At 47.7% G+C, this 21,918-nt stretch overlaps 1 protein-coding gene across 5 annotated transcripts in view; it reads left to right on the top strand.

The window, feature by feature from the left end:
* The first annotated feature begins 619 nt into the window (after window positions 1-619).
* Window positions 620-21,918, top strand: part of Stk38l (serine/threonine kinase 38 like) — a 53,374-nt gene continuing 32,075 nt past the window's right edge. For 2 of the 5 annotated variants that reach the window (XR_009592024.1, XM_021646006.2), the window contains exon 1: window positions 2,478-2,563. Coding sequence is in view for 1 of the 5 variants with exons in the window: in XM_021646006.2 (XP_021501681.1) it covers window positions 2,545-2,563 (19 nt within the window). In the remaining 4 variants the exon portion in view is untranslated. Of the gene's footprint in view, window positions 711-962; window positions 1,095-2,477; window positions 2,564-2,862; window positions 2,913-21,918 lie in introns of those variants that run through there. The other 3 variants (XM_060384503.1, XM_060384504.1, XM_060384505.1) reach the window with 3 other exon arrangements.

Below are 21,918 nucleotides of genomic sequence, written 5' to 3' on the forward strand. Positions count from 1 at the left end.
TGGAATTGCATGCATGAGTCTCTGTACCGGGCTTTGAAGTATGCGTTTTAAGTGGATGCTGTCGAGGTTGCTGAAGCTTTGGTTATCGTTATTCTCTTGCTGTGCAGGATGCGTAAGTTAACTCTAGGCTTGTGCAGGACACACACAGGGCGTGTCCGGCTCCACCCTCACTTTCAGGCACTCCCTGGGTTCTGAGGGAAGAGAAGGCAAGCGACCACGGCAATTTCCCAGCCTAAGGTTGTTCTAGGATTTTCTCGAGAGTCCCAGAACCGCAGCGTGAGGTGATCTCCGAGCCATCTTTGCTCTGTCTGGCGGCGTGTTGAGGGCAGGTGAGCAGTGCAGCAGCACACCAGACCCTTCTCAGGGGAAGGCAGAACCAGTTCTAACTAGACGGGGCCGTGACGTAAGGATGACAGAGAATCTAGCACTGACGGGACTGATGCGAAGGTCCTAGACCGTCCCGAACTTCCGCCGGTGAAGGTGGGGATAAGGAACGGGACGGGCGGTGACGCCAAAAGGCTACTTCCGCCCCGGTGCGTATGACGTCAGGGAGGACACCTGCAAAACCTGGGCGTGAAGCCTCGCGAGATCCCGGCGCGGCCGCTTTGGCCCCGCCTCACGGGGCGGGGCGGGGCGGGGCTTGGCGCGGCGGACGCGCGCCGCGGGCTGCGGTGGCGGAGGAGGCAGAGCGGCCGGGGCGGCGCGGACAGGTGAGAGCGGGCGCGGGGCGAGGGCGGCGCTCGCGGCCGGGAGGGCCGAGGGGCGGCCGGCCCGGGAGGCCCCGGCGGAGCGGAGAAGCGCGGCCGTGCGCGGCGCCCCGGCTGCAGGCGGGGCCGCGCCCCCGGCGCCTGCCACTCACCCGGGCCTCGGCGGGGGCGCGGGCGGCGGGCTGCGCTCGGGGAGCCGCGCCGCCAGCCCCGCGCCCCGCGGCTCCGGCCCACCGTCCCGTCCCCTCCGCGCAGGGGCCACGGGGCGCCGGCGCCACCGCGGGCTGTTCCCCAGCCGCCGCCTCCCGGCCACCGGCGCTGCTTTCCGGGGCTCGGCGTCGCCGCTCGGTTCCCGAAGTTTGGGGAGACGCTGTGAGGAGACGCGAGGTGGGTCTGGAGCAGCGGCTGGGGCGGCCGGGCGCTGCCGCCGCCCTCGGGACGCGCTCGCCGGCTCCTCCACCGCTCGGGATGCGCTGTCACCGAAGCCCCTTACGGAAAGGGCCCTGGCGGTAGCCCCACGCTGCCGAGAAGCCAGACCAACAAAGTTAGGTTTAAGGTGGTGGTTGGGAGGCACGTCCTGCCCTTGTTTGGCAGTGCCGGCCTGAAGCGGTCAGACTCCGGACTTTTAAGTCAATAAAGCCTCGTTATTTGCCTACCGCGTTGTCTCGATTTCACACGCAAACACCGAAAGGCTTTTCTCTTATGCCTCAGGGTATAGAAAACAATTAACTTTATTATACGCTCTCCCCCGTGGCCACGGGGCATCCATCGTATCTGAGTTAGCTGCACTTGTGTCTGTTTGGGGAGAAAAATTAGTTCAAGATAGGACAAATTATGCTATTTATTGCATGAGTTCGTAAAAGTACTTTTATTTGGAAAAATCCTGATCTCAGAAGAAAACCAAGGCATGAAAGTGTGGGGTCTGCCCTCACTCTGCCGGGTGTTTTCCTCCTAGTCAGAGGACTGATTAGGTTTCCCAGTTGTCGGGATGTGTTGAGAACGAGAAGCATCATTGGGTGCACTTTCTGCGCTCTTCGAAGGACTTGCTGTTAGTAGTGACACAGATTAGACTCGGAAAACCGCCCTAAGAACAGCGCTGGAAGTCCTAGCATTTGTTTTTTTCTTTGCTTGCAAGTAAGTCAAAGAATAGAAACTATGATTGTGCAAATAAAAAGGTGCCCTCAGCAGTTTTTTTATTATTTAAAACGATGTTTATTTTAAATATTTTTGATCATATTTTCCCCTACCCCAAGCCCTTCCAGAACCCCTCCTCCTTTCTACCCACCCAACTTTTAAGTTCTTTCTCAAAAAAACCTCTGCAGCCTTTTAATCCTAGACATTAATTTCCAAACATCAGGAACAAAGGAAAAAACGTATTTTATAGAAAATGATAAAAGCATTACTTTCATTTTTGCCATTTTTCATTAGAAAAGTTCTGTTCCCTCAAAGACCCTAGGCGTCGCTTTAGTGGTTATGCGCCTGCGTTCTCACAGAGCTGGGGAAAGTATTTTCCATAACTGAATGTAGGAGGACCAGCTAAGCAAGCATGTTGCTGTTTGAGAATTGTATCATTACGTTCAGATCAACAGATGGGCAAGTTATGACTGGGCTAGATTTGACATATGCAGAAAGGCTGCCCCTGGATTTTTATATGCAAAGCACCTTGGCCTCTCTCAGTGAGATGATGAGAGCAAGCTTAAGGTGGAAGAACTTTGTTTAAACAAACGAACAAACAGGTATATTCTCATTTCTTTCTTCCTTGTTCCCCAGCAGTTTTTGTTCAAGTCTCAAGGGAATACCTAGTGAAGCGTGACCAGTGCTTTCATGTAGTAGTTCCATGGGACTTCTGTCTCAAGGTAAAGGTTTTGCTGACTGGCTGGATAATATTGTTTACCAGCGTTGGACGGAGGGGATGAAAGGAGAAGGAGTTGGTTGCCTGCTTCACATCAGGGTCTCTGCCCTGAGGGAGAGAAAAGAAAAGAAGGGATTCAGTCTTACAGACAGCAGAAGGGTTGCGGAAGGAAAAGGCATTTGTGCAGATGATTTGGATAATGTGGCCGATGATAAGACCATAAGAGAACACTTTACAGCGCCGCTTGCTAACAAACCCTTTTGCTTATACATCCTGTTTATTATCTGCAGGAGTGTTCCTATTAACTCCTGCCTTGCTGATGGAGAAAATGAGGTGCTAAAGTCAGATAGACAGTAAGTGGCCTGGACAGCCTGGGCTTACCCACTGTTTCTGTCTCTGCCATTGAAGAATATCTTGCTCAGGTCTGTAGTTGCAAAGAGTGGATTTTGGGAAATGCATCTAAATTTGGGGATTGGTTTTCTGAAAACTCCAGGGTAATGAAAACCTAGGTAAATGAATGTGGTATTTGTTTTTGAGACAAGGTCTCACTGTGTAGCTGTGTATTTCCAGGCTCTCCTGGAACTCACTGTTTAGACCAAGCTGGCTCTGATGCACAGATACCTACTTGACTTTGCTTCTCTAGTGCTGGGACTACAGGTGTGTGTCACTACACTCAGCAAATGAGTTATTTTTGGTATGTAAAAATTTCAGTCCACTTTTGAAAGTTTCTTTTGGTGCTAATTATTTGTAACCTTTGAATGAGACTTGATAATTTTGATTTACTGCCTATCAGCACCTGTGTGGATTCCAAGTGAGACATTAGAGATACAGCAGCCCTTTCCCACTGCGGCATTTCAATTTTATGTTTTCTCTTGTGTTTTTAAAGGCTACTTGGCTTTAAGTATTGCTTGTCTCCATAAATAGCTGTTGTGATAATGTCTGAAACAAGGTTTTGAATAGAGTCTTGTACATGTGTAAAATGAGAGAAGTTCAGCCATGGATACTCTGTTTTGGGGTGTGGTCTAGGGTCTCTGGGAATGTGAAGTCTCAGGTGTTATAGCAGGCCTTGTGCTTCATATAGGCCTGCTGGGGAAGTGGGAAAGTGTCTGGGCTTCGGAATTTTCAGGCTTTGTTATCAGCTTTTCACTACTTTGTGGGTTCTTCTTCCTTCTACTCTTCTCGACCCCTTCCCTTCTTCCCCTTCGAGCCCTAACCCAAGCTATGAGAGAAGAAAACGATAGAGAGGAAAGGAAAGGATCCCTGAGTAGCGTCAGGGGTCGGGACACTGAGTTCCTTTGGGCAAGTTTGATCTTCGCTGTCAGGATATCTAATTTCTTCTTCTTGTTTCTTCTTTACTCACAACTACTTAACAGACTTCAACCAGCATCAACCAGCACCCCAGCAACCAGCCCCTCTCCCAGTGGGGCTCCAGCATTTATTTATCCTCTGAAAAGTCTGCTGCAAAGCAGCCTCATATCCCACACCTGGGATTAAAACAAAATCATGTTCTTATATTTCCGTTTTTTAAAAGAACCCGAAATTCCAAAATTCTTACTGTAAGGCTTAATGTTTGTTACTGGTTAACTGAAAACTGGAATCATGGTAAATTCAGTTAAACTTAAGTGATGTATATGGTGAGCACTGGGGCCCTGCCTGTCCTTCCCTAACCATCCAGTGAGACCCAGCTTTTCACCTTCATCCCTGCTCACATTGTCCATACTTGTTAAGTAGGGATCCAGGGGTCGGTCTCCAAAAGAAATAGAGTGTTCTTTTCTTGGCTGAATGGGGTAGGTTCTAGGATCCCCTCTCTCTGTCAGCAGTTTACCGTTGATGAGCTTAAATGCAGAAAAAAGCAGAGCTGTCAGTATTTAAAATCCATAAATAGCAAGGGTAAGCTATTAGTATTCCTTTTAAAAATCTGTTTTATGAGCATTGGTGTTTTGCCTGCATGTCTGTCTGTCTGTCTGTCTGTGTGAGGGTGTCAGGTCTTGGAGTTACAGTTGTGAGCTGCCATGCAGGTGCTAGGAATTGAATCCAGGTCCTCTGGAAGAACAGTCAGTGCTCTTAACTACTGAGCCATCTCTCTGGCCCTATTAGCGCACCTTAAATCACCATTTTCATTTATCATTCTCTTGGTTCTTAATTATCCTGAAAGTGCAGTGTTTATATATCTGCGGATCTCGGATCACACGTATACAGATAGCATTCATTGTCTTACTGTTTTCAGTTATTTGTACCTTTGACAGTATCTTTCAGAGCTTCAGCCCAAATTTTTATAGAGACACTTTTTAAGTTTGCTTTAATAGTTAAAAATGTTTACAGCAGTGGCTTTCAATCTTCCTAATGGATTCTTTAAGACAGTTCTTCATGCTGTGTTGACCCCAGCCATACAGTTGTTTTCCTTGCTAGTTTGTAACTGTAACTTTGCTACTGTTACGATTTGTAATGTAAATATCTAGTCTATATCTGATATGTAACCCCTGTGAAAGGGTCATTCAACCCTAAAAGGGTCAGGACCCACAGGTTGAGAACCGCTGGTTTATAGGGTTCCTCTAAATGCTGGTTTGGTTTTGAAAGGTTCTTAGGATAAAGAGGTATCAGTTGTTTCATCAAAGGGAAAGCAGGCACCCTTCTGCGGGGAGGGGAGCTTTGGAGGACATCTTTTCCCCACGTGGCACAGCTTTGTATTGAAAAGTGCTGAAGCATGGTGCCACCCTACTGGGTGGTCTGCACTGATCTTGGGGAAAACCCTGACAATTACAGGCCACGTGGTGTTCCGACCAGACACATTCTCTGGGTGTGAATCCAAGCAAAAGCTGTAGCCTTGCTAGCTGCCTATGGGAATGTGTTCTTGTTTGAAGCTTGGTTTAAAAATTTTACATGTATTAGTTGTATAAAGTGAGAGGCTTCATTGTGACATTTTCATAACACATGTCGTGCACTTTGAGCACGCTGAGCTCCTGTTTGCCCGTGTTCCCTGTGCTCTCAAATTCTTGAACTGTCCGTCGCCTTCCCTGGAGCCCATGCTAGACTGCTTGGCAGCCCAGGCTGCTGCAGACTCTGTCCACACACACAGGCTCCTTGTTTTCCTGGACTCTGCGGCCCTCGCTGCTGCTGCTGGGTTTCCGCGTTTGCAGATCTGTTCACACGTGTACAGGGAGCACACGTTCTTACTCCTTAGTCATTTACTACCTTTGTTTGATCCGGGAGGAAGTTAGTCTCCCTTTCCCGGCTTTGTCGTACTTGCCTGTAACTCCTGAGCAGCGTGGAGTAAGCACTGTGCAGCCCGCCAGATCTGCTGGGAACTCGACACTTGCGCGAGATGCGCGTGGCAGCATGCTTGCTGACGCCGTCTATCTTCGGCACACCGAATCCCAGGCCTTTGCTGTGGGTCCCAGCTTTCCTGTTTGTGAAGGTTAAGAAAGTAGAGTCAGAGGCAGAGAAGAGCCTGTGACGCTGACACACACACGTGCCTGGTGCATGTGCAGGAGCTGCTGTGGCCGGTGCTTTTGTGACCTGGGCTTTTGACTGGTCTTCTCGGTCATCCTCAGCACCCAGCCGAAACTGCTTTATAGTATGGACGTTGTCTCCCAGTGTGATTCATAAAGTTGGTTCGGAGCTGAGTGTCCTCTTCCCTTATTCGGGCCTCTGTTTTCACCAGGAATACATCCAGCTTCTCAACAGCTTATCCCCTAGTGTGCACTGGCCCGGCCTGCAGGAGCGTAATACAGTGCGTGTAGGTAGTCATGAAGCTTCGTGGGTTATAATCTGAGGAAACTGGAGCTCAGAGAGGTGACATGACTTGGCCAGAAATACGGGGGTGGAGGGCGGTAGAGGTCGTTCAACGGTGACCGCTGAGATCCAGGTTTGCTCTCTCTTTATTACAGAAGTGTTTCCTTTGCTCTTTGCGTCACCCCTTTGCAAGGCTTGCCTCACTTCTCTTTTTCCTCTCCTCTTGGATAATTCCCCTTCAGAGCTATTTACAGATTTGCTTGTCAAACATAAATTTCCCTGGGAAAAGTCTACAGCTGAGCTCAGACTTAGAGTGAGGGCTTGCTCCTGAAGAAAGCTTATTTTGGAGTCTCAGTGGCACCTTGTGTCGTGTCTTCAGTTTTCTGAAGCGCTTTTATGCTTGTTCTTACTCATTAGTGGGTATGCACTGTCTTGTGCATACAGGGAGGGAGAGAAGAACTCAGATTTAAGTGACTTATCATGTCTTAAAAAGAGCCAACACTTCAACTCGGGTGTATGACTACCGTGAACATGCGCACGCTGGCTGTCTTACAGAGTAAGAGGCACTGTGAGCGGGTGTTCTGAGAAATCTACAGAATGGCTTCATGAGACGCAGCTCGGCCTCTACGATTGAGTCAAGATGAACAATACCACCGGCCATCTCACTGAATCAAAACCAGTTAGGCTAATATTACAGAACAGCATTTTCTTTAACAGTAGCATAGTTTTGAGCCTCAAGCATTGTTTTTGATTTTGTCAAATCATGGGGCTGGATTTTAGCTCATTTTTAATCATGAAACTCCTAGTCTCAGTTCTTAGTTAAGTTGCTCTTTGCTCTCCTGGGCACAACTGCTTGCTTCCAAACTGGAATAATTATGCTGAAGAGGTGAGGCAGAGCAGACAGAAATGGAAATAAAAGAGCAGAGGGTCTGAGCCAGGCTTGGAGAGCAAGATCATTTGTACTTTTTTGTTTGTATGTAAGTGTGTATGTGTGTGTATGTGTGTATATGCATGTATGCATGTATATGTTAGGCAGAGTTTCACTATAGCCTTGGCTAGCCTGGAACGTGAAATGTGTCTGCCTCCTGCGCGCTGTCGTTAAAGGCATTCATCACTAGGGTTGGAGGATGAGGTACCTTACAGGGCCCTGTGTTGTAGGAAATTCAGGTTACACTCTATAGCCCTTTAAAGATAGATCCTTTGAGAGATTAGAGAACCTATATAATGATCCATTTTTGGAAATACTATCTTGTACCAGTGTCTTGCTTCATGCAATTTAATTTTACCAGCTTGAGCGTTTTCACATAGTTAAGTGTTGGCCTGCTGACAGGCCCCGTCAGGGAAACACCATGCAGTGTTTGCACTGTGGCGTTTTGTATTTGTCAGCAGGGGCTGCCTTATAGCACTGAGGAGTTGCCCTTTTTGTGCTTTTACAACAGAGATCCATTTCATTCATTTGGACGCATCTTTCACATCTGGTGAGGAGATTTGCCATATGTTGGCCATTATCGAGCCAAGCAGAAAAGGCTTCCTATTTCTGTGACTGGAGTGGGAAAGTTTTAGTACCGAATTGCACGTATTGCCCCATTGGTGTTCTTAGTATGGGTTCGCAATGAAGGCGGCACAGACTCCTGATACTTCTAATGAGGCTAATTGTAATTCGGCTTCTTGCCCAGCACTGTTAGGTCCCTGGAAGAACAGACAGTGTGAGGTATTATCTTCCCATGCGCTGGATTCTGTCTTGTAAGTAGTGTGGTGAATGGGTACAAATGACTGCAGTTCAAACAATGAGACACCTAGGGAGCAGAGGAAGCGGAGATTGCCAGTGGGCGGATAGAAAAGTTTCTTGCGTGAACTCAGCTGTGAAATGATCATTTAAGAGTGAAGGACATTCGAGGGAGAGCATTAGCATAGTTTGGGTGTGTCCCTGTATGTTACATGCTAATTAGGTAATTTTTTTTGTCCAATTGAATATGAGGCCATTGAGCCTGGAGAAAGCTGGATTACAGCATCTCAGCCACACAGTGTGGTACATTTAATTAAAGCTGTGCTTTGGGAAGATTACAGTGGGTAGGAATATATAGGGAATGATCCAAGAGCAGGGAGATCAGAAATGGGAAGACCACTGAGGGACTGAACCACCTAGGCGGTGAGAAGGGAGGGACTGGAGAGGTGGACTGTCCTTGTGTGCAGGCCTAGGGTGTTCCTTTGTGCCGAGGCACCTACCTTAGCTCGAGGTGATGGGCGGGCAGCCGGGCAGCCAGTCTACAGTGGTGTTCCTCTGCGCAGCCCTGCATCAGGGCCCAGCTGCAGGAGCCCCTGTTCAGGAGCCATGAGGCCTTCCCAGGAAGGCAGAGCGTTTGAGCTGCCATCAAAAGGGGTGGTAGGGGTTACTGAGGCCAACTAGCCACAGGAAGGTGTCATAAAGGTCCTGGGCTGCGTTAGTGTTGGGACCTGACACTGCTGGGCAGGGTAAATGAGCCTTTTATTTGCAGTGCTTTTGGGTGTTATTTTATCTGGCTTGAACACCCTGATCTTTTGAAAGTGTTTTTGTTGCCTCACATAGGCCTGCTGGAAGCATCTTTGCTGAGCCTCCCTCCTCCATCCTGCATGTGGAGTTCAGCAAGAAACTACCTTTTGCTTCTGTTTCTTGAAATTAGACAAAGCAAGTGACCACACTCTCAGCTAGGGGCCTTCTAAAGCCTTTAATGACTGCGTGGACCTACACAGTGTTTGTGTAAGGGACTGTTGCAGCAAAGTACAGTGTCAGGGCTGCTTGTCCTGGGAAGGGCACTGTGGCAGGGAAGCATTGTTTGTCTTTTCTCTAAGGGTTCTGGAACACTTAGTTTCTACGGGATACCTTCAAGTGGTGTCAGGCCTTCTTGCCCACCCTGCTGCTGGCCAAATGAGTTCCGATTCCACTGCTGCAGCCAGAAGCTCCTCAGTGTCCTTTCTGCAGTGCTGGTTCTTCTGCTTTGCGAACTGGGCCCGGAGGACACCTTTAAGCAGTCCTCTGAGGACAACTGAAATGTGGATAGCAGACCGCAAGTAGGAACTGCATTGTGTCTCCAGGACGGGGTAGGCAGCTGCGTCAGCTCTAGTGCCATGACTGGCTATGGCAAACATTCGTGAGCAATAGGCACGGCCAGGGGGAAGTGAGAGACAAAAGGGCAAAAGCAGAAGAGGAAGAAGCCCTGGGTGGCGACGGCTTCTTCTGGGAGTTCATGTGGCTAGAAGAGGCCAGGTGCCGCCATCACCTGCCAGGGCTGCAGCGCAGTCCACACTGAGAGCAAAGGTCATGTTAACTGCCACCCTTGCCTCCGGTGCCCTGCGGGGACTGTTGGGGCACAAATGGCGGTGTGTTTTAACCCAGTGTGTGTAGATTCAGTTTTAAATGTGTCCATTAGATAGTCTCTAGGCTGCACAGAATGGGAAACAAAAACACACTTTAAACACTCGTGAACACTGCGGCCCCGTTTCCCACATGTACAGTCTGTGGGTTTTCTGACATTGGGCTATGAGCAGTTTTCTGATATGCCCTTACCTACCCTTGGGAGAAATTTTCTGTGTTCTCTTCTTCTGCTCATAGCCCTAGTCGGGTAAAGGTGAGGGAGGAATGTTTGAAGATTTATTTGTATTTTATGTGTGAGTATTTGTCTGTATGTCTGTGCGCCACTTGTGTGCAGTGCCCTCAGATGCCAGAAGAGGGGGGTGGATCCCCTGAAATTAGAGTTACAGGTGGGTTAGTCTCCATGTGGGTTCTAGGAACTGATCGCAGGTCCTCTGAAAGAGCAGCCAGTGCTCTTCACTGCTGAGCCAACTACAGCCCAGTGTTAGAGTTTCTACTAGTGGAGAATTGTGTGTTCTAGCTGTTTGACAGTGTAACTGACTCTAGGAGGGAAATGGGAGAGAGTAGATGTGGAACTTGTGTTGTCCTGGTGATGGAAACCCTGCCACACTCCAGCCCTAAAACAGCCCCAGGGCTGACAAAGGCAAATGCCTGTGGCTGTAGTTTTCCTGTGACGATGATAAATTATTTTTCACTTTCTGATTAGCTTTTTGGTGTTGAAAGGTACTCTACAGTTCATATCTAGTCCAGTTCTGATAGACAGTTTCTCTCTGTAGTTGTCGCCAGCTAGACTGATTTCTGTCTAAACATTTTAACTCCTTCAGCTCTTGAGGCAGCTGGCTTTCATTCTTTAAATGGTTGCTACTCCCCAGCCTTCTGCCCCTAACTCACTCAGACTCCTTAGGCTTTGGGCTTGCTGATCTCATGTGGTCCGATATCTTTAATGGTCATTGTACAGTGATGACTTCCAAACCTATGTATCTTTTTAAAAACGATTTATTTTTAGTCATGTGCCTGGGGCTGGGAGTATGTGCACATCTGCATGGGTCCCCAAAGAAATCCAAAGCATCAGACTCTCTGGAGCTGGAGATATAGACAATTGTGAGCCTCCTGAGGTGGGTGCTGGGACCCGAACTCAGGGCCCTGTGCAGAAGCAGTACCTGTTCTTAACCCCTGTGCGTCTCTGCGGCGTCAGCAAACCATTGCATCATGCTCAGCCCTCTCTCCTGAACTTAGACCCTACCGTCCATCTGCCTTCTATGTATCACCAGCCTGGTGTGTTCTACGGAGAACTTGGGGTTCCATTTGCTTCTGCGTGGTCTCCTATCCTTTCTCCTGTTCATTTCAGGGTGGGATAGGATTCTATCCGTGTGTTACATTGTATTTTTAGATGAGGTTTCATATCCACCTGCCCCTCCGCCTTCCAAGGTAATCTGAGCCATAACGCTGAGGATTATCCTTGCCCTTCCTTATTGGTCACTTGTGCCCAGTCATTTATTGTGCGTTGCCATCTGCCCTTCATCTTTGTCCTTGCTTCATTCCTTGTGCCACTATCTTGACATCAGGCATTCCCCACTGCTGTGTCTTGTCCTCTTCCAGTCTTATGGCTGCCATAGAATTGGAATTGTGTAGTCCTCACACTTAAGATTTCCACTGAAGGGCCAGTTTGATGACTTGGTGGCTGAAGGCACCTGTTTTCAAGCCTGACAACCTAAATTTGATCCCTGGAGTCACAGGTGGGAGAGAACCGACATCCACAAATTGTCTGATTTCCACAAGAAGTCAGTGTGCCCCCTCAATAAAAACATGTAATAGTTCCAGTGGTTCCCTGTAACCTCCCTGCAGACATTCTTCTCAGGTTTGGTTAAATTTGGGAACTCTAGATCATGGCATTCATGGTTTACTACTGTTAGTGGTTAATTTCTCTCCATTTAATTAATTCTAGTGTTATTTCTACAGTGTGACTTAACTTTAGATCTTGAATGACTGTGCACGTGTTGAACACTTTTCTAAGTGTGTAGGCCAATTATCATCAATCTTATTCCCTCTGTAGCCACTGAACCTGGAGCTTTTCTTGCATTGGGCCACACACACTGCTTTCTGTCTGTTCTAGCCTTTCTGGGCAATCCTATGCTCGCTGTTTAGAAGTCTTCTCTTTAAAGGGCCTTTCTTGTCCTTGTTCTTTGTGGCAGTTAGGTGCCCCTCCTTGGCTTCTCTAAATATTTTACACATGTGCCTTTTTGGTGCTTTCCATCCTAAAGCAGTGGTAAACGACACGCTAGTCCTGTACCTACTGGCGTCAGCCATGGGGCAGTGTTAACTAGAATTATTCCCCGTGTAACTTGACCTGTTCTTACCACAGAATTAGGTGATTTTTTGCAGGAGAGCAAAAGTAGTATTTGAAATTGACTGCCATACCCCCTTTGTTTAAAGTGGTGCATTTTACATTGTCTTATTCATTTTAACTCCCTGGCCACCCTTGTCTTATCTTTGTCAGTTTTTAATTGGCATTGTCATAAAAGGCAAAATCACAGATGTTTAGAACCTGGATTTGGATTCCATGTGTAAGGTCTGATTCTCATTTTTCCGGATCTGTGCCTTTGAGGATTTTATTTTCAGTCTGTAAGTCATCAGGATTTGGGGACTTTTTTTAGTTTACCAGGTGATTGAGTGCTGGATGTAGAAACAGGATTGGTAACTAGCAACTTTGTTCCTAAGTTGTAGTAGATGAGGCTGAGGTGAGCACAGTGCTCCACAGGGAAACCTTGAGAGGAGATAGTCTAATCAAGTGGTGTCTCATGGTGGAGTCACTAAGCCAGCGTGAGCAGGTGTGGTTTGTCTCTTTGTAAAGGCGCTTTGCTTGCCTCACTCTGAACGTGTGCAGGGCCTTGTTCCTCAGCCCAACGGCAGGGTTCAAAGGAAAGCCTTGTTTGTTAACTCTTGCTTCCGTGCCCCGGACTGGCGGTTCTCCGTTGTCATAGTTTCTGTTCTGTGGCTGTAATAAAATGCCATGCCCAAGGCAACTCACAAAGAAATTTAACTGGACTTTCGGTTTCAGGTCAGTCTGTGATGGTAGAACAAGGGCGTGGTGGCAGCAAGAGCCAACCACGGCTGATGGGAAGCTTTTGAAACCTCAAACCCATCCCCAGTGACACACCTCCTTCAAAATAGGGCCACGCCTCCTAATCCTTCCAGTACAGTTCCACCAGCTGGGCACCAAACCTTCATGTGCCCAAGACGTATGGGGGCATCTCATTCAAACTAGTTTCTGCTTTCACATTTCAGCCTGGCCTCTCAGAGCTGTGTCTTCCTCACCGCTGTTGGAGGGTGTGCCAGGTTTCCACAGCCACATCTTGGACTCTCTTGATGTTGGTGACTGGTTGTGTCTATTCCTTGTAGTTCACGAGGGCACTTACTAGTCTCTGTGCCTGACTGTCGGGTTTGGCCTGGTGGGAATACTTCCCCAGGTGCACTGACCTACTGCTGTGTGCTGTGTAGATCGCAGTTGTGTTGAGGTGTGGAAGGTTGGACACACCTAATAGTTTGACACTCACTTTCCTTATTTCCGACCCATCTCAGCCCGGGGCCTCCGAATGTGAAAATCTGTGTGGCAGGGTGGCCATCTCATTCTTCTCAGTAAAAACAGTGCACATGACAGTTCATCACTTAACATTTGCTTTCTTTTGTGTGTGTGCCCAGGTGTTTGCCCGGCTTTGTGCAGGTGATGGGGGAGGTGTCTTTGGATGTTCTTCACTTTTTGTTCTGACGTATGATCTCCCACTAAACTTGTAACTCACAGTTCAGCTGTCCTGGCTTGCCAGTGATCTCTAGGACTCTATCTCTGCCTCCCCAGGGATGGGATTACATGTGTGCGCTACTGTGCCCAGGGTGGTGGACACTGGGGACACAAACTCACCTCCTCATACTTGTTCAGCAGGCATTTCATAGATTGAACCATCTTTCCCACATTTCATTAACATTTTAACTCAACTGTAATTCGCATTTTCTGTATTGAAGTTAATCTTTTAAATTGCTTTCAGTTTGAACTCTGGTACCCTACGTTGGGCCATTCTTCCCAGGTTTTGATGGATAACTCTAAATTTTTTTCCCAGATTACTGATTGCAGTGTTGCCTAAGTCAAGTGAGTCTTGCAGAATTTATGAACATTTTTAGGTTTATTTGGTTTGTTTTTGCAACAGGGTCTCACTGTATAGCCTAGGCTGGCTTTGAACTGTCCTTGCTCCAGGCTTGGCCTCTTGAGTATCAGGATGGTGTTCACCACATCTGCCTTGCATTCTGAATCATTTTGTTTAATCAGTTTGCAAATACATCTAATTCTTAGTCCGTTCCCCCTCTCCCCTAGTAGAGTGCAGCTTGCACACTTCTGTCCAGAGAAGTCCTAGAGGCTTGTCCCAGAGCACTGCTCACAAGGAAAAAAGCAGATTGGGTAGTAAGTACCCTGCCGTCCCAGATTTCCAAGTCACCCTTTCACCTTCTATCAGCTCCCATAATGAAATCTTCCCCTTGATGGTCCATAAAGGTTGAATGTCTCGGGGCCGCTAGGCTTTGTCTCACCCCTCTCCCCATCAGACCATAGGGTGCTTCATATTAGTGTCCTGGATCCGAGAGCAGTGCTGTCGCACACTGGTGCCTGGCCTTTGCTGAGCTCATTAATCAAAGCTAATTTCACTAGAATTCTATTCTTGAAAGCCTCCTAAAACATGACTCACACTTTCCTTTAGCATCTCAAGCAGGATTTGCTTTCCTTTGTTCTGAACATTTTGTAATTCATGTTCCCTGATTGTGTCCCACATTCCCGCTTCCAGCTAGCATAGCCAACTTCAGAGTTCTTGCTTAATTGCCCGCCATTCAGTCAGCTCACTTCCTCCCAGTGGTCACGTTGATGTCTAGAAAATTTCTCCCACTCTCTGAGACATAATGGGCTGTTTTAGCAGGCACTCCTATGTGTCTTGCTGTCAGCGATGGGAGACTTCTAGCAGATACCCTCCAAGGCCCAGTTGCCTCAGCTCACTTCTGCATCAGCTCCTGTCTCTTGAGTAGTGTGCCTCTGCTCTCCTGCCATTGCTGCAGCCAGTCCAGAGCCCGCCCATCCTCCTGTCAGGGATGTCAGTGGGACCATGCCGGCATGCTGGTGAAGGGTCAAGTGTTCTCTTCGTTGAATGTTCCGGTTCCAGTCCTGGCCTGCTGGGTTTGTGAGGGAGAGCGAACCAAGTCACAGTGCTGCTAACGCCCTTCCCATTTGTTTCATACAACACGTAACTTACAGATGCCTGCTCTGAAGTCATGTTCTTCAGGAGTTAAGTGGCAGGCAGGCGTTATGCAGGCTGGACTGTTGGCCATCTTCTGTAAAGCCTTGTGGATGTCAGCATTCAGTGTGTGTGGTGTACAGAGCTCAGAGCCCTTGTTATCAGTAGCAAAAGCCATTCTCTGGGTAAGCATGTTCTTCGTGGTCTTCAAGGAGGTGCCCTCACCAGCAGGCCCCTCCCTGGATGCTGAGGGACACACCACTCAGCCTCCATGCCTGTCTCTGTGTGTCACCACAGTAAAGGGCACTCGCAGTGGTGAGTTTCTTTGGAACGTGTCTCCCAAGATTGGAGTGCAGGCAGTAGTGACGCCTGTGTTGAGACCCAGTCATTGAGCATTGTTGAATTCAAATATGTCTTTAAATTTAAAGTGAAATATCAATTTTATAAAACAGAAATGTCAACTGAGGCTGTCTCTCAGTAGTGCAGTATTTGCCTAATATGCTTGAAGGTCTTGATTTGAGCATCAAAGTGTAAAAAATATTTTTTTTTTGTCATTTACATTTGGTAAGATCCATGTATTTTAATTGATTTGATGTAAAATAGTCAAATTAAAATACTTCCTTAGGAAGAGAGAAAGTACTGTAAAACTATTGATGGGTATTGGTAAGTTAGATATTCTCAAACACTGTATTTTGAACATTTTATTAGTGATTTGTTTATTGAGACAGGCTGGCCTGGAACTCGAGTCTCGCAGCCTCAGCTTTCCACGTGGGATGACAGGCACGTACCACCACACGCAGCAAGTTTCTTGTGCAAGCGCATACAACCATAGTATTCTAAAGTAGCCCTTGGTTGTGGAGTAGTGTGAGGAGGTACGTGCTTAGTACGCGTAGAATGAAACAAGTATTTGCTGTATTAGGCCGTCTTAACAGGGCACTTCATGCTCTTCTCATCCTGTGTTTAGAGAGCCTACTTAGAAAACCTGAGAACTGGTGCCTGGGCTGAATACAGGTGTGTGCCACTGGGTGTGAAAATGGCGGCTTCCCCAGCAGCCTGCAGCATGGCTGGCCCAGAGAAGTTCATGGTTGTGGCAGCATCTCCCAAGCAGGATTCTCCTTGGAGGATACTGAGAAAGAAGTCCTTGGTCTGGGCTTAGCACCCTCCTGTTCCTGTATTGCATTTGAAGGGCCTCCCATAGAACAGGGCACCCAGTAAACTTCCGTGACACCCTCAGGACTGCACTTGACCTGCCCAAGTTGCCACGCGTGTGCTAACAAGAGGCTGGGCTGAAGCATGATTGTGTTTCTTACTAGATCAATCAGCAACATTTGAGCCCTTGTGTACGTTTAGGGTTATCCTGAATCTCTGGGGTGGTATGGGATGGCTGGGGTCAGGGAGTATGGAACTTTGTGGGTACAGCGTGCGTACTGACTGTTAATAAGCCACAGAAGTCTGAAACAAAAATGAAGTTGGAGACATGAAAATCTTAGCAAAGGAGGAAAAGTTTATTATTGTCTTAGAAGGAAAAGGAACATTTTTGTGTTTGTATGTATGTATGTGCTTGTAGAAGCCAAAGGTCAACCTTGGTTATCGTTTCTCAGGCTTTCTGTCGACTGTCTCAATGTAGTTTCTTAGTGAATAATTTTTATGTGTGTGTCTATGTCTCTGTGTGTAGGAGTGTGCTTGTGTAAGTGCAGGGCCCTTAGGAGTCCAGAAGAGGGTGTCAGATCCCCTAGAGTTGGAAATAGAGGCAGTTGTGAACTGTGTGATGTGGGTGCTAAGAACTAGACCCCAGTCCTGGAAGGACAGCAGTCACTCTTAACTAGAGTAGCATCTCTTCAGGCTCTATGCCCAGAGGTTTTTATGGAAGTTCTCAGGGTCAGTCAGATCCTCATGAGTGCGTGGTACATCCTTTGGACTGAGCTAGCTTTTTCTACCACAGCTGTTACTGTTTGGGCACAGGAGATTGTACTTGGCGCTGCACTTGCTAAGCACACCCCTGAGCCAAACCTAGGCCCTAAGGAAGGCCATTTTAAAATTAAGATTGCCGCAGCTTGGTGGACAAAGGACGACAACATGGTGTTTCGTTGTTGAGGGAGGCGATTAATAAATGGTAGAAAACAAACTTACAGATTTGGTGTGGGTCACATCACAGGATTTAATAAAAACTAGACCTAGAAGTTTGTATTGAAACGACTTTAAAAGTTTTTGAACCAAGATGTGGTATTATCCCAGTTCTGAATTAGGAGCAGTAGCTTAGCGATGAGAGGCTGACCTCTCATTACACTACAGATGTAAGCCTGTCCTCAAGCTGCTTTAGACAGAGGTCCTGAAGCATGCCCCAGCCTAGATGTGAGGATGAAGAGGATGGTGGGATGAGGGATTTCAGAATTTACTAGTGAATTCAAAGTGAGTAAAGGGGCGACAGAGACAGACTGCTTCCCAGGCTTCCTGCCTGGGTGGAAACGGGGACACCACCGTGGTCAGACATACACCTTTCTGCTGGCCTTTTCCTTAGCAGGATAGGATCCACCTGCGTATGCACACGTATGTGTAAGATCATGCAGTACACACCTCTTCTTTTTGTTTTCTGTTCAAGGTCTCCCTGTGTAGGCTGGCCTGGAACTTTGTGAGCCTCTTGTCTCAGCTTCCCAAGGCTTGGGACTCCCTGGTAGACCAGGCTGGCCTCAAACTCACAGAGGTCTGTCTGCCTCTGCTTGCCAAGCTCTGTGATTAAAAGTGTGTATCGTCATACCCTGCCTAATAAAGTCTGTTTTTAAAGACAGTGGTTTTGTCACCTCAGATGTTAAGGAACTGTGGGGTTATACTGTAAAATGTCATACTTGGCTACATTTCCTTTTAACTTTTTTTTAAAGATTTATTTATTTATTTATTTCATTATGTATACGATGTTCTGCCTGCATGTACATCTGGACACCAGGTTGTGAGCCACCATGTGGTTGCTGGGAATTGAACTCATGACCTCTGGAAGAACAAGCAGTGCTCTTAACCTCTGAGCCATCTCTCCAGCCCCCTCCTTTTAACTTTTTAAAAACTGGTTTGGTGAGGGTTAAGAGAGATGGCTCAGTGGTGAAGAGCACTTACCCTTCCTGTGGAGGGCGCAGCCCTTACATTGGACCCTCGCCACCACCTCCAACTCCAGTTCCAGTACCCTGTTCTGTTTTCCGTACGCACTGCATTCGTGTGGTGCACATACAGATAAGCAGGCATGAGTGCACGCACATACACATGCCCACAAATAAACTAAAAAATGTAATGATCGAATAGAAGAATATTAAATGTTCCTTGCTGGTTGTTTCCTTCATTGCAGCGCCTGCATGCCCAGGGTTTCTGGTGTGGTGTGGCAGGCTGTAGAGCTCCAGCTGCAAACCTTGGCCATGTGTGGTCATGCCCAGGCACTTAGGTGTGCTTAATGTTATTTCCTTCTGAAAGATGGCAGTACCCTGTTGGTGCGGCTAAAGTCACCTTTGGGTCAGAAAGGTTGGAGTAAATGGCCAAGCTAACAGGAGCACGGTCAGGAGCTCCACAGTCAGGAGCTCTGAAGAAGTTAGTCACTGGCCTCCGCCATGGCAGAGCGGAGGAGACGGTTCCTTTTAGAGCCCGTATGTTATAACATTTGAGGTGACAGAGTACTGGCTTTAAAGACAGACTTTATTAGGCTGGGGATGGTGCTGCCCGGTGCTCGGGAGGCAGAGCAGGTGATCTCTGTGAGTTGGAGTTTAAAGCCTGGTCTACACAGGGAAGTCCAGCCAGCCAGGGTGACAGAGTGAGACCCCGCCTTTAAAGTGAGATAAAGGGTTGCCTCAGGGAGTCTGCTAGAGGGGCGGGTCTCCGCAGAGGTTGTTGGAGGGGGACACAGAGAGCAGAAAGGCAGCGTGCTGCCTCCCGGGTGCACTGCCAGGGTGTCGGGTGAGCCTCACTCCCTTCCACCAAAGAAGAGTTTTGATTAAAACAAATTTAAAAAAGCCAGAAAATTATTTTCTGACTTTTATTAGTGAAACATTAGTTTAAAACAACTTTAATTTAGAGATTTGATTTGAAATGTAAATAGACTGCTTCTATGGAGTTCTGCCTGTATCAGATGTGAGCCTCTGTCTCAGCTTGCCATAATCTTGAAAGTCTCAGAATTATTGTATTCCACTTAGAATTTTTCTCGCTTTATACATACTTTCTTTTTTCAGACCCAAGTAGAATCACTGAGGGAAGTCAGGACAGGACCTCAAACAGCACCAGGGAAAAAAGGAAAAAATAATAAAAAATGTGCCCATGTTTCTACAGCACAAAGTCTCCATTTAATTCTAAGAGTTGTGGGCGGTTCTGAGTTCCTTGCCGCCAGGCCAGTGGTCAGGCTGCACAGTCAGCGCTGGGACCAGCATGTATGGACCTCTTCCTTTACTCGGTGCTGCTTCCTGTCGGGCCGTCGGTAGCTCTGTAGTTTAAAATGTGTTCCAAATTGTGTCAGATGAAACACAAGCCCTAGAAAAATCTCCATTAAAATCTCACGTAAAATTTCCCAGGGACTGTAGAGCCAGCTCAGCACTCAGCCCAGCGCCTGAAGCTGAGAGCTGCCCAAGAAGGGTTACTACATCCACAAGTGCATCCTTCCTCCGTGTGACACATATCATCTGATCAGTTATGCAGGCTTCTTTGGGTGGTGACACTTTAAAGACTTATTATATGGAAATGAAACCTTCTACACAGCCCTGAATATTCTGCACATCTGTGACAATGAGCTATTCATGGCACATATATTTTATTACCCATAATTGTCAGCTTTCAGTACCATTGTTTGCTGTGACTTCCTCCCTCCTCCCCTAGGAAAAAAAAAATAATCTATTTGATTGCCTGTTCGGATCACTTTGTCCTGGTTAGGGTACTGTGGCTGTGATGAAACACTGTGACCAAAGCGACCTGGAAAAGAAAGGCTTTATTTCAGTTTACTTTCCATGTAACAGTCCTCACTGAGGGAAGTCAGGACAGGACCTCAAACAGCACCAGAACCTGGAGGCAGGAGCTGATGCAGAGGCTGCGAAGGAGTGCTACTTCCTGGCTTGCTTCCCAGTGGCTGACTCAACCCAGGACCACCGCAGGGATGGCTCCTCCACAGTGGGCTGGGCCCTCCACATAAATCACTAATTCAGAAAATGTACATAGGCTTGCCTACTGCCTGGTCTTGATCTTACACAGGCATATTCTTAATTGAGGCACCCTCTGCTCCAGAAACCGTAGCTTGTGTCAAGGCGACATAAAACTAGCCAGCACACAGTTGCTGTATTCCCATGTTGTAATGGAGCTGAAGACCTCCCTGTCTCCTGGATCTGACTCAGGGATCTGTAGGAGTAGCCCAGGGAGAGCAAATGGATCTTGTTCATGTGTTGTTTTTTGAAACAGGGTCTCTTGAAACCCAGGCTGTCCTTAAACTCTTAGGTCGCCAAAGATGAGCATGAACTTCTGGTCTTCTGCCTGTGCCCCGAGTGCTGGCAGCTGAGTTGACAGTGGTCTGAAAGGTTTCAGGTATGCAGGCCCTTAACTCAGTCCTTCATACACTCTGCGGCCTGGAGAGAGTCAGTGAGTGATGGCATAGAACACACCTCTAAGTCTCTGTCGCTGTCTCTGTGTGTGTCCCTCTGCTCTCTCTGTTTCTCTGAAGCACCATTCTGAGAAACATTTTGAGACAAAATCTCTCTGTGTCCTGGAGCACAGTAAGCAGCCAAGGCTGGCTGACTGCAAGCCCCATGGACCTCCCTGTCTCCACCCCTCAGTGTGCTGGCACTACAAGCCAGCCATGTTGCAGGTCTTTGGGGCTGGATTCATGTGCTCACGCTTTACTGACTGAGCTGTCTTCCCAGCCCCTGCACGCAGGAGCTCTAACACAGCTGGAAGTTGTAAACTCGTGGAAGCAAGTGCTTCTTGGCTTTAGGTTAAAGGTATTTTTCACTTCATCCTAGTTTTGGATTTAAAGCATCTCATTGGCTTATGAGTTTTCTTTAAGCTGTGGTTACTGTGGCAATTGGCTGTTTCCAGGTACAGTGTTCACTGGCCATGGTTTGTTTACTTACTAACTCATCTGTAGGTGAAAGATCTGTAGGTAAAGATTATGGGATGTAAGCAGAGAGAATGAGGCATGCTGGGATTTCCCACGCCTTCAGTTTCAAGGAGCATGACCATAGCTGGAAGGACCACGGCTAGGAAGGCCAGGACAGAGTGGCCTGCTGCGGGCTCAGGCGTGTGACTCAGTTGGGTGTGCTCATTAGTGGAAAAGTTTTTGCATTGTGCCATCAACTTTAAATATTGCGTTTTCCTCTATTACCTCTCAAGGAAGGAGAGGGAAAGTCTCCCCTTTCCCGCCTTTGTGTAGTCAAATAAAGACTGAAAATGGCCTCTGTGGGAGGCGCTGATTGAATCCTGTATTTGTCTCAGAAGGAAATCCAGATTCTGTGTATTCCCGGGTGGGCGCTCCTGTCAGCTGTCCGTGAGCTACCGAGTTGCCCTGTGCATTGTTTTGTGTTCCTCACAGCTCACTGGCCCTGGGTGCACCTGCTTGTTCTGGAGGGACTTGCTTGTCGACACTGAGAGCCCATTGTAGCACAAGGTGTGACAGTTACTGTGGGTGAGAAAATGAATATTGAGAAAACAGAAACCTGCCCCTGCAGACAAGAAAGCTGGGACTCAGGACTTGTAGATCCTAAATCTGGAGTTGGGCGTGGTGGTACATGCCTGTGAGCCCAGCACAGGGAGGCTGAGGCAGGAGGATGCAGAATTTGAGGCCAGCATGATGTGTAGTGACACCCTGTGTCCATTTTTAATAGGAAGAAGAGGTTTACATTCTGAAGAAAGCCTAATGCCCAATCGTACAGGGACAGACAACAGTTCACAGTAGGTTCTCCTGTGAGCCATACGGAGCTCTGGGTGTGAAAAGGAAGCTTCACTTTTGTTTTTTTTAAGATTCGTAGGACCTTGATGCTATGTTGACAGAGCCGTTGTGTGTGG

Source organism: Meriones unguiculatus, chromosome 5, assembly GCF_030254825.1.
Source record: "Meriones unguiculatus strain TT.TT164.6M chromosome 5, Bangor_MerUng_6.1, whole genome shotgun sequence".
Lineage (NCBI taxonomy): Eukaryota > Metazoa > Chordata > Mammalia > Rodentia > Muridae > Meriones > Meriones unguiculatus.